Source organism: Heterocephalus glaber, unplaced genomic scaffold, assembly GCF_053883595.1.
Source record: "Heterocephalus glaber isolate CG9 unplaced genomic scaffold, H.glaber_assembly_v1.0 deba00000809, whole genome shotgun sequence".
Lineage (NCBI taxonomy): Eukaryota > Metazoa > Chordata > Mammalia > Rodentia > Bathyergidae > Heterocephalus > Heterocephalus glaber.
The window spans coordinates 9289725-9307383 of NW_028258163.1; the positions used below are offsets into that span (position 1 = coordinate 9289725).

The following is a 17659-nucleotide window of genomic DNA, read 5'->3' on the forward strand; positions in this document are numbered from 1 at the left end:
AATGTGGCCCTGACCTTCCAGTCTTAATTATGAAGGATCTTCAGTGTTACAATTCTCTGTGAATATCATCTATTTAGAAAATTCAAAAATACATGTAATAAAAGACCAAAATAGTACAGCTGTCTACTTATAGATAAACCAACAGTTTTCACATTATAGGGATCTTGTTTTCCTGATTCCTATTTTAAAATTGTTCTGATAATTGTTTTGTTCCATTCAGAAAAATGACTAAATATTATAAAAACTATACATACAATGGTAAGATATTTCTAAATAAGGAGATGTGCAAAAATTTAAGCAGTCAATGTTTTCTAAAGATAATTGCAAAGAATTTTTGTTTTCATGTCTTTTATATTTATGAACTCATTTGTTCTAAGCATTAAGAATTCCTTGAAAAAAATTTCCATTGAGGTCTTTCCTGGTGGAGGATTAATAATCATTCTACCACACCCCTAACTAATCAACCAATGTGTTATTGTCTTGACTGATTTAGAAGAGATCTCAGAGACCATGGTGGCTTTAGGCCATTGCTTTCTAAAGGACAGTAGCTTCAATTGCTAGAAAGCTCTAGATATTATTCAAGAAAATATTTTCTAAAAACAATGTGAAATAGTGCTTGCTTTGGCAGCACATATACTAAAAACAATATGAAATGCATGCCATATGAGCAGTGATCATGAGGTCCTGAATGACTTGTCACTTTCTAATGAGCAGAAAAATTAAAAGCAGTCTGCGCTCATAGGAAGTTACTAGCAAGGGATCAGAGGAAAAAGACCTGAGGAGTCATTATAATCAAGTACAATAGAATTTATTAGCCTGACATAGTTTATATTATATACAGTGTTAATGTAAAGTAGAACTATCCACCCAGAAGAGTACCTGAGCTACTTTACTGAAGCTAGAGAAGGAATTTCACTACTAAAACTTAGATATGTTTGGGAATAGAATTATACTCTATTTAAATACCTTGAAATAAAATTTCCTAAATCATTGTTCATTCCAGAGAATCTCACCTTGATAATCTGAGTGTTTCAAAATAACTTGTCAGGTCCTGCCAGTTCCTTGGCTTTATATGTCCAGTGAAGTCATATTTTGTGCATGCAGACTGTTGTTACTGTTGGTCTGGTTTGTATGAAATGTCTGAAGTATCAGACCTGTGAATCATAGCAGCATATACTACCATCCTTACTAAACTTGGCCCAGACCAGTTAACAGATCTATAAATACTCACACATGGAGCTTATTTATTAACATTGAGAGAAAGGAACATATCTTTTATTTTAGCTATTTTTACTTATGCAATAATCTATTGTAGTAAAGTGATCTGTAGTGTATTTCATGAAAATATTCAAAAGTTTTCCATAATATTTTAAATTTTTATTGCAGTGATTTTAGTTTTATAGAATTATCAAGGCTTAGCCCAGAAGTAATTAAATTGAAAATCTTTCTATGAATAGGTAAAAAATCTTTAAGGAATCAGCTTTTACCAAAGTGTAACTATGCGATGATCGCAGTTCATGAAGAAAAATTGTACCCAGTGAGGTTTATGCTTACATATTTTACTGATTTTATCTATAAAGACATGCCAGGTTTTTTTTTTTACTATAGAATACAGCTAATTCTAAAATGTGATGTAACTGCTGTTTCCATAATATAACAATTCCAAACTAGAGCTTGATAATTCTAAAATAAATTAAAAGACTGTAAGAAAAATAGAAAGACCATCAGTTTGAACTTCCATTGCCTACTTGTGTGAAGACCATGTGCTCTTGTTTCTTTTCATGCCTTTACACTGCATATATTTATTCCCATACTCATATATGGAATGTACAATCTTTAGTCACTTTCATAACTGAGTCACTTTCCAAAATTCCAGCCTATAAGCACATGAAGGCTTTGGGGGACATTTTCTATCTAAGCTTCATGAGTCTTCTTAAATAATTTTGATTATATGTAACCCAAGCCCTGAAGGCTGAGTGTGACATGTATGTGTTGTGTAACTAATATGTATGTAAGAACCAGAGAATTAGAAGGAAAGCTCAAGTGTGACTTCTAGCCATGCATGCCTTGTACATTCAGTCTTTGAATTTTGTACCTTTATGCCCCAAACCCATGGCAGTCATAAATATAAAAAGAAGCAAGGTGAAAGATGTAGCAGTACTGGAAAACAATGGAAATGTTTCTGTAAACTAGAAATGAAAGAAACAAAATGTAGTGAGCAGTAATCAAGCTGTACACTGAGCTGTAGAGGTCAGAAAGCTGGCAAAGGTACTTGGGAGATCATCTGTGAGCAAACAGATAAGAAAATGCCACACATGTGGGAGGACCTCAAAGAAATAAGGAAAAATGTACTATGCATTTTAAATGATAATTAGAAATATAAATCACCCGGAATGAGATAGTAGCAGGACAATGTGAAAAAATAATGAAGTAGAATTTTGGAAATGAAACACAGTATAAAATAAAATTTAAAAACTTAGGGAAAATAAACTCTAGATGAACCAAACCTGAGAGAATGAATGAATTAGATAAAAGAGAGAAAAAGAAAAGTAATTTTTCCCAGAACACAGTGTAAGGAAATAGACTACACAGATTGGGAGAACTGTTTAAAAATGTAGGTGATACATTGGAAAACTGCATTATTTGTGTTGCAGCGGAATAAAACTTAGGAAAAGGCAGAGATGCATATAATGGATTAAATTTTTCTAGATTGAAAGAAAGACATGAATTTTGAGATTGAAAATGCATGTTAGGTACCATGGAGAACAAATAAAAGTATACACTTGGACATTGCAGTAAAATTGGAATAAAATTGGAACTATATAATCTAGCATAAGGAAATTTTAAAATTCTGTATATGGGAACTACTGTTCATTGATAGCATACTTCTCATTAGAAATAAAAAATCCAGAAAAAATAATACACTATAACAACTACCAGGTAATGATGAGAGTGAAAGAGAGACATTACTAGACATGTAAAAACCAAAAAGTATACTAGTCACAGATCTTCAGTGAAAGAATAAAGAAGAAACTTTAGTTAGAAGTAGATTGAAGGAGAAGCAAAAGAGAAACAATAACTGAGAATAGACATTTTAAAATATGTTGATAAGCCTAATGTTTCATAGTAAAAATGATGGAACAAAAATTTAACAGCTGAAATGGTAGAGCCTTTTTAATGGCTTGTTAAACCATACTAATTTCTGCTAGTTAAAAAGATGGCAAAGATTCCTAATACAGTTAGACTTAAAAATAGGTTTTGAATGAGTGCTTAAAATTCAGGTGACTACTGGTAGAGTAGAAATTTAATATGCTACTTCCAGTTCAGGACAGTAAAGCAGATGAAAATGCTTTTCAATTCACTATGAAGCAGGGGGAAGAAAAAAACAGATATAAAATTCAATTTAATAGAAAGTCTACACTACACTGCTGTGTTCTGTATATTGTTTGAATGTGTCCCCTAAGGATTTCTGTCCTGAAATTTAATCCCCATAATGAGGTATTAAGAAGGTAGAAAAAATCTGACTGTGGTGTTTAGAGGTGCTGCCTTTCAAAGGTGAGTAGGACCAGATAGAGTCATCAGAATGGAAGCTCTGTGATTGAATACTAAGAAAGAGATTCCAGAAGATATATATGCATACGTGGGCTCCTTGACACTTGTTTTGTCATACCCCATGACACCCTGGGACCGTGCCAGCACAAGGTCATCACCAGACACAGTCCCTTGACCTTGAACCTGCAGAACTGTGAGCCAAAATAAACTCCTTTTCTCTATAAAAGATATCAAACCTCAGATATTTTCATTGTATTAATAAAATTGAACTAATGTATACCAAGATTATCAAAACAGGTCCAAACAGATAATGATAAATGTAAAATTATCAAACTCAGTTCTATAAAATTGTATTTTTAAGATCTGATAAAACAAAACCACCAATTATATATAATTTACAAAAGGGATATAGAAAAGCACACAAATAATGGAGCTTATGTTGGAAAAATATACACCAGAAAAATATTAACAAAATAGATATGTTGATATTGCAATAGTAATAAATCCAAGATAAAATTCAGTTATGGAGATACATAGGTCACTACTTCTTAATAAAAGGAATAATCCTGTCAAGAAATTTTATAAATCATGAATTGGTATAAATGTAGCTGTCAAATATATAAGGAAAACTGACAGAATTATAAAAAATAATTAAAACCAAAATCCTAATGAGAATTTTGCCTCCCATTCATTAGAAATTCATGGTTCCTGAAAACTAGCATTAAGACCACAGACGATTTTGAACAAAATTAATAAGTATGATCATGATTTTATATGTTTGAGTACAGAAGTTTGCTTTCAAGAGAAAATATATTTTCATTCAAACACAAATGGAGCATTTCTAAAATTTGAATATGTTCTAGGCCATAAAAAAATGTACCAATTGGTTTAAAACTGCTTAGACTACTTTTAGAGCAAGGTCCCGAGATTTCACATATGTGGTATATTTTGTTACAGCTGATAACCCTACTTTAACACATCATTATAACCAAAAGTCTGTTGTTTATATTGAGGTCCACTCTTGGTCTTATACATTCTACGGGTTTAGACAAGTATGTAATGACATGTATCCATCAATGCAGTATTACACCATGTTTTTTTATTGCCTTAAAAATTCTCCCTGGTCCTCTTATCTATTGAGTGTGATAATATCTATAGGAATTTCCTAGCTATGTTTTATCAAGTTGAGGAAGTTCTCCTTTATTCCTAATTCACTGAGAATTTTATCATGAGTGGATATTGGATGCTGTCAAATGCTTTTTCTGCATCTACTGATACCATCATGTGATTTTTTTTCTATTTTTAATCTGCTGATAATAATGGATTCCATTACTTGATTTTCAAATGTTGAACCAACCTGGCATTCTTGTAGTGAATCACTCTTTGTCATAGTGTATTCCTCTTTTTGTACATCTTTAAATTCTATTTACTAATATTTTGTTGAAGATTTTTGTATCTGTGTTCATGAGAGGGCCAGGGATGTAGTTCATTGGTGCTGTGCCTGCCTGGCAAGCGCAAGGTCCTGCGTTCAATTCCTGGTACCAAAAAAGGGGGAAAAATGTGTTTGTGTGAGATATTGTTCCATAGGTCCTTTTTTGGTAATTTCTTCATTTGGTCTAAAAATATGAGTTATGAAATATTCTTTCTGATTCTGTCACCTGAAAGAGACTCTAGAGAACTGGTATTTGTTTCTTAAATATTTGGTAGACTTCACCAGTTAACCCAGCTGGGCCTGGTGCTTTTTGTTAGGGAAGATTTTTAATTACAAAACTTTAACAAATTTTAAAGAATTGTCATAAAGATTACAGTCTTTAGCCACAGTGCAAATTAGTAAACAATGAAACAGTGAAAATAAACAGATTGCTTAGAATTCAATCATTTGTACATCACTTATAAATACTATCTTACACATAATAAGTAGTATATAATTTGTTTTTTAAGTAATTTTCTCAAAAGATGTTCATTTCTAACAGCCATTGCATTAATTGGCAAACTTTCTTTGTTGACTGAATATAAAGGTAATTGTAAAACTAGAAGTTTTGCCTCCAAAATTATAGGTTCTGATTATAGTCTTCAAAAGCCAACTATTTATAGGGTAGAGATTAAAACAAAAACTTAGCTATCCAGTATTTAAATTATAGATGATACAAGACAGATTTAAATATGTAAAAAAATTTTGTATTTACCAGAGGTAGCATATACATCAATAGGGAAGGGGTTCCATAAATAGTATTAATTACCCATAAAAGAAATAAAATTCCATATATGATACCTGAAATTCTAGATGAAAATAGAACTAAATGTTTGTGAGATAAGCACTCACTTAGTATGTATGAGGTCTTATAGTCAGTCAATGCCCAGCACCACAAAAATAAATATTTCACAACAGTAAATTATTTTTACAATATATGAAGTAGGAATTATAATTCCTTGTAGTTGAATTATAAATAAGTAATCCTATTTTGGAGAAATATTTTGTAATATGTAGAATTTAAGGATTTGCACAAATACACACACACATACATATTCCTTTGTAACAATAATTTTCTCTCACAGTAATTCCACATAAATGCATCTTTGTTGTAGCCTAACAAGTACCAGTGGCAAATGAAAAATAATATAATCACCAATTGTCTAACCAACCACTGGAGAGTAGATAAGTAAATTCTGGTAAATTTACATAACAGAATACAGTACAGAGTAAAACGTGTGGAGCAGAGCCATAGTAATCAATATGGATAAATCCCATTAACAATGTGAATTTAAAAATAAATTTAAAAATTGCATTCTAAATATTATTTTGGATACATAATTTCAGAAACATAGTTGAGATGTAACCCATCAAGTTCAGAATAGTGGCCACCCATGTGGAGAAGAGTAGGGAAAGTAGATTGCCCAGTGTTATATTGTGAAATTCTATTTTGTTGATTGGTATTTTATGTCTTAAAGAAAAGGTTGTGGATGAAATAAGGGAAAGTGTTTTATATTTATTGAATCTCAGTGATTATATTGGTATTTCAGATCACTTCATTTCCTTCTTCATTTTAAACACTGAATTGCAGAATAGTTGACAGAAAGAGAACTGGACAAAGTCAGGAATTAGGTCTTTTATGTGTTCACCCAGCCCATTGAAATTTTAATTCTAGTGAATCCACTATAAGAATATGACTGCTGGGTAGGGAGTTAACTCAAATAATTTGCTACTAGTCTGAGTTGTTTTGCCTTGGATTTGATCTGAATATTTAGACACAGAAGAATCCTTAATTTTTACCTGACTTTCCTTTTGTTATCTGATATGTAGTTGTAAGAAATGTCATATTATGAAAAAATGTATCCAGCTGGAAATAGAAATCCATTAATTAGTTATATAATTAAGCTGAATGGTTTAAATCAATAATAAATGATCTATAAAGGAAGGTAAATATATATGTACAGAGATTTACAGGTATGTAGAATTCATTTCATCACTGATTTGAGGTATAAATTTTTTGCCCTTAGGCTAGTATGGAAAGAGTTTTTATTGTACACACCACACCCAGTTGCCTACATAAACTCTATTGTATTAGTTGAATATCGTTATTAGCCAGGTGTGGTAATGCATGCCTGAAATCTCAGCACTCAGGGGGCTGAGGCAGGAGGATTGCTTCGAGTCTGAGGCCAGCCTGGGCTATATAGTGAATTCAAGCCCAGCCTGAACTACATAGTGAGAACCCTAAGATATATTGTATACATGTACAAATTCCCTATGATGAGTGTGATCATTATGTATGTAAAAAGTGTACCAATAAAATTAATTTTTAAAAACCAAAAAAAATTAAGAGACATGCTCTTAACACAATAGTGATTTTTGAAACTTGTTTCTGTATTTATTTGGAAAACACATTCTTATACAAATGGTCATAAAAAGGTAATGTCATCTAATTTTAAAATACAATTATTTATAACTGTATGCTGCTATTAAATAAATTAAATATGTAGGCATAGCAGCCTACCACTCTTCTACTTTCTAGTCTTGCTCTTTATGTAAGAAGTTTAGAGTTTAAATAAAATAAGGATAAGTCAGAAAATTACAGTGTTGTTCAGTGAACAAAATAAACTACAATAATTAAAATACCAAGGATTTAAATTTTATGCCTTTTCCTGTAAATTGAGAAAGGAATTGAAACAATGCATCTGGTTGTTGATGTAGTCCAGTTGAAATGAGCTGAAACTTATTATTCGAAATCAAGAAAACTGGTTATCCAAAAGGGTTAGGAACACAAATACTAGCAAAGTTCATTTTATTTAGAATCAAAGCAGTTTAAAAAATATACACACTGGTTAACTAGGTAAAAAAGGGACCAAGGAAGGGGAATGTGTCTTTAAAGTTCAATCTGGCAGTTATATGGAAAAATGTAACCTTTCTTGGCAGGTTTAGATCCAGATAAGCATCTTGGAAAAGCCCTGGATGAAATGGAGCCTTATCTCTTAGAGGTAAGAATTTATGCTCATTTCCAAAATATAAGTATCTAAGAGAAAAAATGCCATACCTGATATGATTACTTTAGAAAAATTCAAATTGTATTTTCTATATATTTGTGAAAACATTAAAGTTCTAATGGATATGAAAATGTTTAAAATTATGAAAATTCTTACCAGCTTTTTGATCTAAATACAAGAGTAAATAAGCTATTAATAAAGGGAATTGCTCTGTTAGAAAATTTGCTTTTATTCAAGTGGACATTGTATGCTATATAGAAAGTATTGTGATCCTAAGTATTTCAGAACCTATAATCAGAGGCTTTGCCATCAGAAATAGTCATAGAAACTTCCTTTAGAGATTATCTAATCTATCTTCTTTTTTACCTATTAGAAAATTCACTGGAAAGTAGTAAGAAAAGTATTCCAAGGTTTCAAATGAACCTGTTTAACACTTATATTGTCAAATCTTGAATATGCTCTGTACATTAAAGATTTAGTTTTCACTTTCTTCTGTTAACTATATCACTTTTATTAGAGTTTGGGAACAAAAACTATATTTAGGGCAGTGCTATGTTCTGCAAAATTTTTATTCTTCATGATTAAAAAAAGAAAATAACTACTTTTATGAAAGAATTGAATTCCGTTGATAAGTCATCGTTTTCCTATACTATACTCTTAGTTCATTGATATTGTTTCTGGGTGTTGTAAATACAATTGCTATAATATAAACTGTTAGCAATTACACTCTGAATAACATTATGAGTATCATATTTTCTTGGAGTTATTTGTAATTGATTATTTTATGTGTTATCAATGTGGACCAAATGCCTAAAAGTTCCTGGCCTGTTAATTTCTTTCTCCATTAAGTGTTATTAAATGCCTACTCTGCCAATGAGATAGCAAAAATTAAGAGAAAAATGAAATATTATAAATTGTGATAATTATATTGTTTCTAGATAATTTTGTTATTTATTTAACTCTATGAGACATGGTTGCTTTATGTATCCTCTTGCAGCAGTTTGTTTTATGGTTAGTATTACGTCTTCAAATCTATCAGTATGTTCAAATCTATTCACTAGTCTAAATTTAGCTTCCACCAAATCAAAATAGATGTACTCTATAATGACATCAAATTTTGGAAGGAGAAAGAGAACTTCAGAAGTGAAAGGCTGTGACTTTGCCAAAATAACTTTTTATAAATTATCTCCAAAACTTGAAGTTATGAGTTCAGATTTAGGCATGTGGAAAGAGACTCTATATAGAAAATGCAAGCAAGCAGGCTAAGTGTAGATAACATTAATATGTTGTATATTTCAAAAGCCTAAAAGAAAGGATTTTGATATTTCCTATCATAAAGATAATTGTTTGAAGAGGTAGATATGTTTTTCTTCATTTGAACATTACACAGTGTATGCATGTAATGAAATATCAAATTATTCAGTTTAATTTAATTTAAAATGCTTTAGTGCTCAGGGGGACTGCAAAACCCTACATACTCAACTGTGGCTTTTATATCCATTGCTTTTTGCCATTCCCTTTGTCATCACCTTAATTGAGGTGACTACTACTTCTGGCCTGTGGTATTATTGACCCCTCCAAATTTGCCTCTCTCTTCTATTTTATTTCTCAAAGAATTCATTTTGCCTACTTCCTCAAAGTAATAGTTTTAATATATTTTACTGTAATTGTCACTTAAAACTTTAAATGAGTCCTCATTGCTGTAGGCGAAACTCCAAATTCTTTGGACTCTCCTTTCCCTCAACTCCTGTATGCAACCCATTAAAATGATATTTTCTGCTCTTTCTCCAGATTATATTCCAAATTCAAGCACTTTTCACCATCTGACCATAATCATTTCTTGTGTGGCATCCTGCATCAACCCCTAACTGGTCTACTTACTCCTATTGCCTTGCCTTAATCCATTATTCATAAGATGCCAAAGTGATATTTTTAAAGTGTAAATCAAATGATACACCTACTTAGTTTAAAATTTAAATGGTTCTCATTGCAATTCAAATAATATCTAAACTTCTAGAGATCACAACCTGTAAGACCCTGCATGATCAGCATCCTACCAGTTTTTTCAGACTCATCTTCTGCCAATGTCTGTCTTGTTCAATGAGCAATAATCACATAAACCTCTTCAAATAAGTTTACTTGTCATCCTTTTTCTCCTTAGAACTTAACTATTCTGGACATGTTTTCCTCAGACCATCAAATGATACCTTCTTATAATTTCGATGACAGCTCAAATATAACTTCCTCAGAGAAGTTCTCCCTGGGTAACCTAGCTAAAGCAGATCTCTCCAGATTAACTTATTTTATCTGTTTATATGTATACTGACTCTTCCATGCCCACAAGAACGTAAGCTCCAGTAATCTCTCTATGATTTTGCCAGATATTAGTTCTTTTTTCAGTTGCTTTTCCATCTGTCCTTCTAGCCATCCATTTATCTTTAAATTATGTGACATTGTTAAAGTGTCTGATATGTGACAGAGGCTTTGGTGAACACTACGTATACATGATGAATTAATCAAATAATGTCCTCATTCTTGAGTTTACAATCTACCATAGTTGTTTACAGACCTAAAGATGCAGTTCAACAGGGACCTTCTTAAAATGAATGTACTCTTCCAGTAACAAAAAATTTCATTTCAGAAGGATCAAATGTATGACCTTTTAACAAACACTAGGTAATTCAGCACAGTGATTTAGTGTATCATCCTCTAGCTTATCAATACTAATGAAATATTTCATGTCCTTTTTTATGTCTTGTGAAATTATTACTGATTGCTTTCATTCCTGATGCCTGAGAACAGTTAGGATTAAGGAGTCTTTCCCTACATATTCTACTCCTTATGTGTGTAGTTCCATCCTTAGCCTTCCTCCTGTGGTGATCTTAAATATCTCAGTGACTTCAGCTACCAGTTTTATTCCTATAATAATTAAAGGTGTTCCTCCATCATTGCCCTGTGCTCCAAATGTGTATTTACCTTTTTCTCTTAAGTGTGTCCCCAAATATTGTGATCTCAACTATCAAAAAATGAACCTTTCTTTCCCCATTTATCTGTGCCACTTTAGTATTTTCTAATAGTGAAGAGCTCTGTTGTCTACTCTTTGATCCAAGCCAGAAAGTTAATTGTAATAAATTACTTTATATACTCTTGTTCACAAATGAAGCCCTAACTCCTTTTAGCTCTACATTCTTATTATCTTATTGCCTGTTGCCCCTTATCCTGATTGTCAACATACTAGTCTCCTTTCATTTAGTACAACATTCTTCTAACTCAAATGTCTCTTCTCCTTTTCTTGCCCCTTGTCAATCCATTGCTCATTGTATCACCATTGTGATATACAGGAAATGGAAAGGTGATCATGTCACACTGTATTAATCACCCTTCCCATTGCTGGGACAAAATACTTGACACCCACAACTTAAAGAAGGAGTTCAGTATGGTGAAAAGGGTCTGGCAGATGAAAACTGCTGAAGTCATAGCTGCCAGAAAGCAGAAGCCAAGGACAAGAATATATCCTTTCATGTCACACCCCCAGTGACCTGTCTCTTCCATCCAGTCCCCACCTGCTGACGGCACATTCAGCTATGAGCTCGTCAGTGGGTTAATCTACTGATAAGCCTAGAGTTCCAATGACCCAGTCACTTTCTTAAAGCCCCATCTCTGAATATATGAGACTTTCATGGGACATTACGATCTAAACAGAAACATACACTTTACTTATAAATTTTTGAACTGTTCATCACTGTGGCAAAGTAAAATGTAAACACTTTACTTTAACACAGTGTGTCCTTGGAGGAAAATAAAGCTTATACAATAGATAATCTATTCCTATATCCTATGCTTCATCAATTTTGAACTACTGATGTTTCTGTTGATCTCTACATGCATTATCCCTCCAGTTAATGCTTATAATCTAAACTCCAAGTTCACTACTGTGATACTTTCTTGCTTAAATAAACTTCATTTGAGCCACATTTTCTTCTTTGCCTTATTATGTATGGCATTTCTCATGCTCTATTTTATTTTTCCCTTAATGTTTTTATGAAGTTAAGTTGAATAATAAACTCAAAAATAAGAATGTTCCAGTGACTCCAAGCCCCCATTGTTGTTCTTTTCTAGAGCACTACTCTTTTCCATTCTGCATCTCTTCAAAAACATGTTTGCATGTACAAATATATGTGAATATGGTTATCAATTTTTACCTCATTTGGCACATACCATACATATTATTTTCTGTCTTCTATTTAAGCACAGAGAAATTCATATCATTTGTTTCAGATCATTGTTTCATTATGTGGACATGCTATAATACCTATGTATTGACTTTATTCTTTATTGATTTCTTTAATATCTTTTGCTATTATAAGTAGTCCCTCAGTGAAACTTATTGTACATATGTTTGGGGCCATGTTATGAGTTTATCTGTGGGATTAAATCCTAGAAGTGGAAATGCTAGATCTCAGGGTTTGTATGGTTCTCAGTTTTAATAAATACAGAAGTCATTCATTTCCAGCTATGGTGGAATGACTAGTAGTATCAGGTCAACTCTCCCACAAACAACTACAAAAGTTGTATGAAATAAAAGTAATGTTTGAAGGCATTAGAGAATTCCAAGGACTGTGATAATATGAGGGACTAAAATTCCAGAAGAAACAGAACCCCTGTGCATTGCCTCTTTTATTTTAAAAGTATTTTCTCATTAAACATGATGCAGAAATATCTAGATGCTGAGGAGAAAGCTCCAGCTGAAATTAAATATCACATGGTTTCTCTAATATCAAAGACCCAAAATATAAATAATTTAAAGAGCAAAATAAAAGAGGGATGTTAAGAAACAGTGAGGTAGACTGTAGAGATGGGAAGGGAATCAGGGGAAGGAAGTAGAGGGAAAGGGGGTCAGGGGGAGTAAAAATGATCAAGATAACATATGTGTGTGTATCAATCACCAAAGCTGAATGGAATCACTATTTGTGGCATATGTGCACAAATAAAAATTTAAACAAAAAATTTTAAAAAGAAGATAGGATTTTCAGCAGTTTCCTAGGGCTAGGGAGACAAAAGTTAGCATTTGATGAAAACCAACGTGGAATGGTACTGCTCCTGAATGGACTATATTTTAGAAATAAAATTAAACCAGAAATAGTCTAGCTCAGATACTAGTCTCACATATACTTATATGCATCTCTTCAAGACTGAATTAAAGTGATTTGATCTTATTCTTGTTGCTTTTTTCTCTCTTGAGAAAACATGAATCAGAGCCTCAAATAACTTCTAAAATATTTTGCTTATAGTTTTTAGCAAGCAGTGAAAAATTGCCAAGCATATCAGAAGACCTCATGAATTAACTGAAAACTAGAGAATAGAAAATTCCCAAAGGATATCCAGATAATTCATCAGTGTGAGACTTTAAAATAGTTATAATAATACACTGATAAATTGGGTAAGATATAGTATTTTGTCTTAGTGTAGTATTTCATTTAAAAAGCAAATAATTTTAGAACTTAAAAATACAACACCTAAAATTAAAAACATGATGAATGAGTTTACTTGTAGTTTAATGACCACATACACTTAATGACCTCAAAATATAGTGATACGAAATATGCAGACTGAAGCACAGGAAAGGCAGAATGGCAAATAGAGAAAAAATATAAAATGGATATAGAGGAGATATGTAATTAGATAGAGTTTAGGGAGTGGAGAAGAGAGAGGACAGAATACAGACATTGTGGTATGAGACCTAACTATGGTTGTCATTGATGATTTGAACAAATAGCTTCTCAGTATGGTTAAAAACTGCCTTACCTAGGTGAGAAGAATATTAATGGATAATTCTATATTTTGAACAAAAATATTTTTTTCCTGAGAGTAATAGGAAATTATGCTAGGTACTCTGAGAGTCTTCTTTTTATCTGGCTTTTACACAGCATAATGTATGTATGTGTGTGTGTATAGGAAATCCCCCAAATTGAGTGCTCAATAAGTGTTTATACACACAACAGTTTATTTCATAGCTCATTTGCAGTAGTTTTTAAAAAATTTTTATTAGTATATGTTTGCAGTTCATGCAGTGTGCAGTCATCTTGGGGAGTTATTGCATGTACATACTACCATTTCTTTATTTTTTTAATCCCCTTCCCTTTCCTTCCCCCTCCTACTCCTCCTGCTCCCCTATCCGATTTTTCTTTCTTGTTGATATTATTAATCTTACCTCATGTTATTGCATATAATGTTTGCATTAATTGAGGTTACTAGGTTCCTGTACATGGTATATCTTTATTCTACTTATTCCCCTTTGCTCTCACCCCTTGCTCATGTTCTGTTGGACCACTTCCCTATTTCAAGAGATCCATCTCCTTGTCTCCTTCTATTCATCCTTTATCATTCTCTTTGTACTTTGCCTCAGTCAGGTAAGAGATACTGTGTGTTATATAAGCTTGTGTGTCTGGTTTATTTCACTCAACATTATATTTTCCAGGTGCATCCATTTTCCTACAAATCTCCCAAAAGTGTCATTTTTTTTTTATTGACAAGTCCTAATTTTATTGCCCGTTTAGTAACATGTTTGTTCCACAAACTAATTTCTCATAAAGCAAAGCACAACTTTTTCTTATAAATAGTATAAATTATTTTATTTACAGAAACTTGTTACAAAACAAATAGACTATGTATTTCTCTTTTAAATATCCAAAGTAATTTTCTATCCCTTGACATTTGTTCATGTTCTATACAGCAGCCAACACAAGTCAAGCTGAGATGCTCTTGATTACGTGTACAAATTATCAAACTATTCACACATTTCAACACAGGAGATTGCTTTTAGAACCAAGCTCAAAAACAGCAAAATGCTTTCAAAGCCCTACATTCTACTTTTTACTATGATGAGCAATTAAGACCACTTAAAAACACAAGAGTACAAGTATTTTTTTGAATTAAATTAACTTACAAAACCAAATTTGCAGTGGTTGGGTTGTTTCTAGACAGACTTCTGTATCAGTTTTAAACCAAGATAATTTTTATATTCTTTCCAATAGAATTTCATGACAACTTCTGCAGTTTTCTTAACCTACAAAAAAAAGTGCTGCAATGATGAACAAAGAATTATACAGAACCTACTTTTGTATCTTTATTTTGGGATTTCTTGTTCTATTATAAATATGGAAGTATCCCTGTTTCAGAAGACATATTTTGTTAAAAATGAATTGTACATATTTAAATATGTATTTTTGCACAGGCCTTTTTTTCTGATATTCTGTTTTGGTGCAGTTGAGATCATCTAGTATTTATTTATTAATTAATAAAAGTAAATACCTTTTTATAATTTGAAGTGGTTCACTGCCAAGCTGATAGTCCTCGAGCCTGCCACCTTTACTATTTAAGGGATGCCTCTGTCCTGTGAAAGTCTCCATTCCTTTCGGTGTCTTGCAAGTGGACTCATGCAGGTGAAGTGGGCATTGCTTCTCCCTAGTTGCTGATTTCCCAATAGACTACATGGAACTAAGTGACACACTGCTTTTCTTTTGTTAGTGTTGTGTGTGGAGTGTGTGTATGATTGTGCGTGTGCGTGTGTGCCTGTGTGTGTGCACTGAGTGCGTGTATGTTATGAGTATGTGATGTGGTTTAAAAGTAATGGAAAAAACTGAAAGTGCCTGAACATAGTTTTAAGCTTAGACAGATTCTCTTTAAAAAGACTTGAATATTCACTTGAACTTTTGGAGTTTGCTTTTCCCACCTCAATATTCTTTCTAAAATTTTAGGGGGAGGAGTTGAAAAGCACCCGTGCTGGTGACTCTGTAAGGCGTTTTACAGTTTCGACCTTTTGGCTCACAGTACTTAGCTGGTAACAGGCTGCCCAGTAGCACCAAGGGCTCAGACCTCCTGTCAGCCAGCGGCTCACACTGTCTGTCCTGTTATTCAAGCATGAGATACAGAGCTTAAAGAGAATATCAAATATTTTGTATTCCAAAAATATAATACAAAGAAGTACCTCTGAGAACACTGAAAACAATGTGTAATTTAAAAAATGTAACTGATAAAGGCAGCTGTCTTCCTGCAAGAGAGTTCTGTTGCCAAGGAATTTCTTAAAATCTCATTCTGTCCTGAGGTGGGGGGTGGACTTTGAAAAATAATTGTTAAAAGTTTCATTGTTTAGAAGAAAATCATTTTTACATTTTGTGCAAAACATTTTACATTGTCAGATCATTTAAATGAGTACTACATACTGTCAGTGTGTCATTCTTCATAGCCAAGTAGTATTCCATTATGTACAGATACTACATTTTCTTTATCCAATCATCTGTTGATGAATATTCAGGCTGCTTCCAGGATTTAGCTATTAGAATTGTGCTGCTATCATCATTGGTATGCATGTATTGCTGTAGTATGATGTCTTAAGCTCTTGGGGAAGATACCTAGTAGCAGCGTTTCTTTTTCAACACAGCCTCACCAGCATTTGTTGTTGTTTGATTTCTTAATGATTGCCACTCTTCCTGGAGTAAGATGGAATCTTAGCATTGTTTTAATTTGCATTTCAAAAAAAGGAACATTTTCTCATATATTTGTTGACCCTTTGTATTTCATCTTTTGTGAAGTGTCTGTTTATTTCTGTTGCCAAATTCTTTTTTATTTTATTGGTACATTTTAGGTATAAAACATAATGACATTCTTCACTGGACATTTGTACCTTTACATAATATATCTTGATTCTTAATTTTTACCCATTCCCCTGACCTCCCTTCAACCCCTCAACCCCTCTCTATTTACAACGACTTTGTATCCATTTTTTTCATTTTCTCATATTCCATTCCCTTCTTTCCTTTCCCCTACCCCTCCCTCTTCCCCTTCCCCTTTGCACCTTTTGTTCCCATTTCACATTATCTATTATACATTTTGATACTTATACTTTCAGTTTCTCATTCCAGAGAAACTATTCTGTATTTACACGTGTGTCCTATTTATTTCACTTAAGAGTATGGCCTCAAATGTACATCCATTTAGCTGTAAAGGTCTCTAATTTCTAATTCTTTATGGCTGAGTAGTACTCCATTTTAGGAAAAAAACCACGTTTTCTTTATCCAGTCTTCAGTTTGGGCAATGGGGTTGTTTCCAAGTTTTAGCTACTGCAAATTGTGCCACTATAAGCATGCATGCACATATATATCACTGTGGTATGATTCTTTTAATTAGTTATTGAAGATACCAAAAGGTGGATACCTGGGTCAAATGAGACCTCTACTCCTAGTTTTTGAGGTATCTCCATGTTGATTTTAACAATGGTTGCACCAGTCTGCACTCCCACCAACAATGGAGAAGGGTCCCTTTCTCCCCAAAACCCCATCAGCATTTGTTACTGGTTGATTTCTTAATAGCCACCATTCTTTCTGGAGTGAAGTAGAATATCAGTGTTCTTTTCATCTGCATCTCTTGAATGACCAGTGATGTTGAACATTTTTTCATGTTTATTTGCTGCTTTTACTTACTTGTCTGAGGAATGTCTGTTCATTTCAGATGTCCATTTTTGGATTGGGTCTTTACATTTGGGAGGTCTGATTTTTTTAAGTTCTTTATAGATTCTAGATAGCAGACCTTTGTCTGAGGAACAGCAGGTGAAAATTTTTTCCCACATTGT

General features: G+C 32.7%; 1 protein-coding gene across 2 annotated transcripts in view; it reads left to right on the plus strand.

Moving 5' to 3' along the window:
* The window catches only part of Dph6 (diphthamine biosynthesis 6), a 213321-nt gene that overhangs the window by 160867 nt on the left and 34795 nt on the right, over positions 1-17659 (plus strand). For both annotated transcript variants that reach the window (XM_004861510.4, XM_013078458.3), the window contains exon 6: positions 7964-8025. In XM_004861510.4, coding sequence (XP_004861567.1) covers positions 7964-8025 — 62 coding nt within the window. The remainder of the gene's footprint in view (positions 1-7963; positions 8026-17659) is intronic.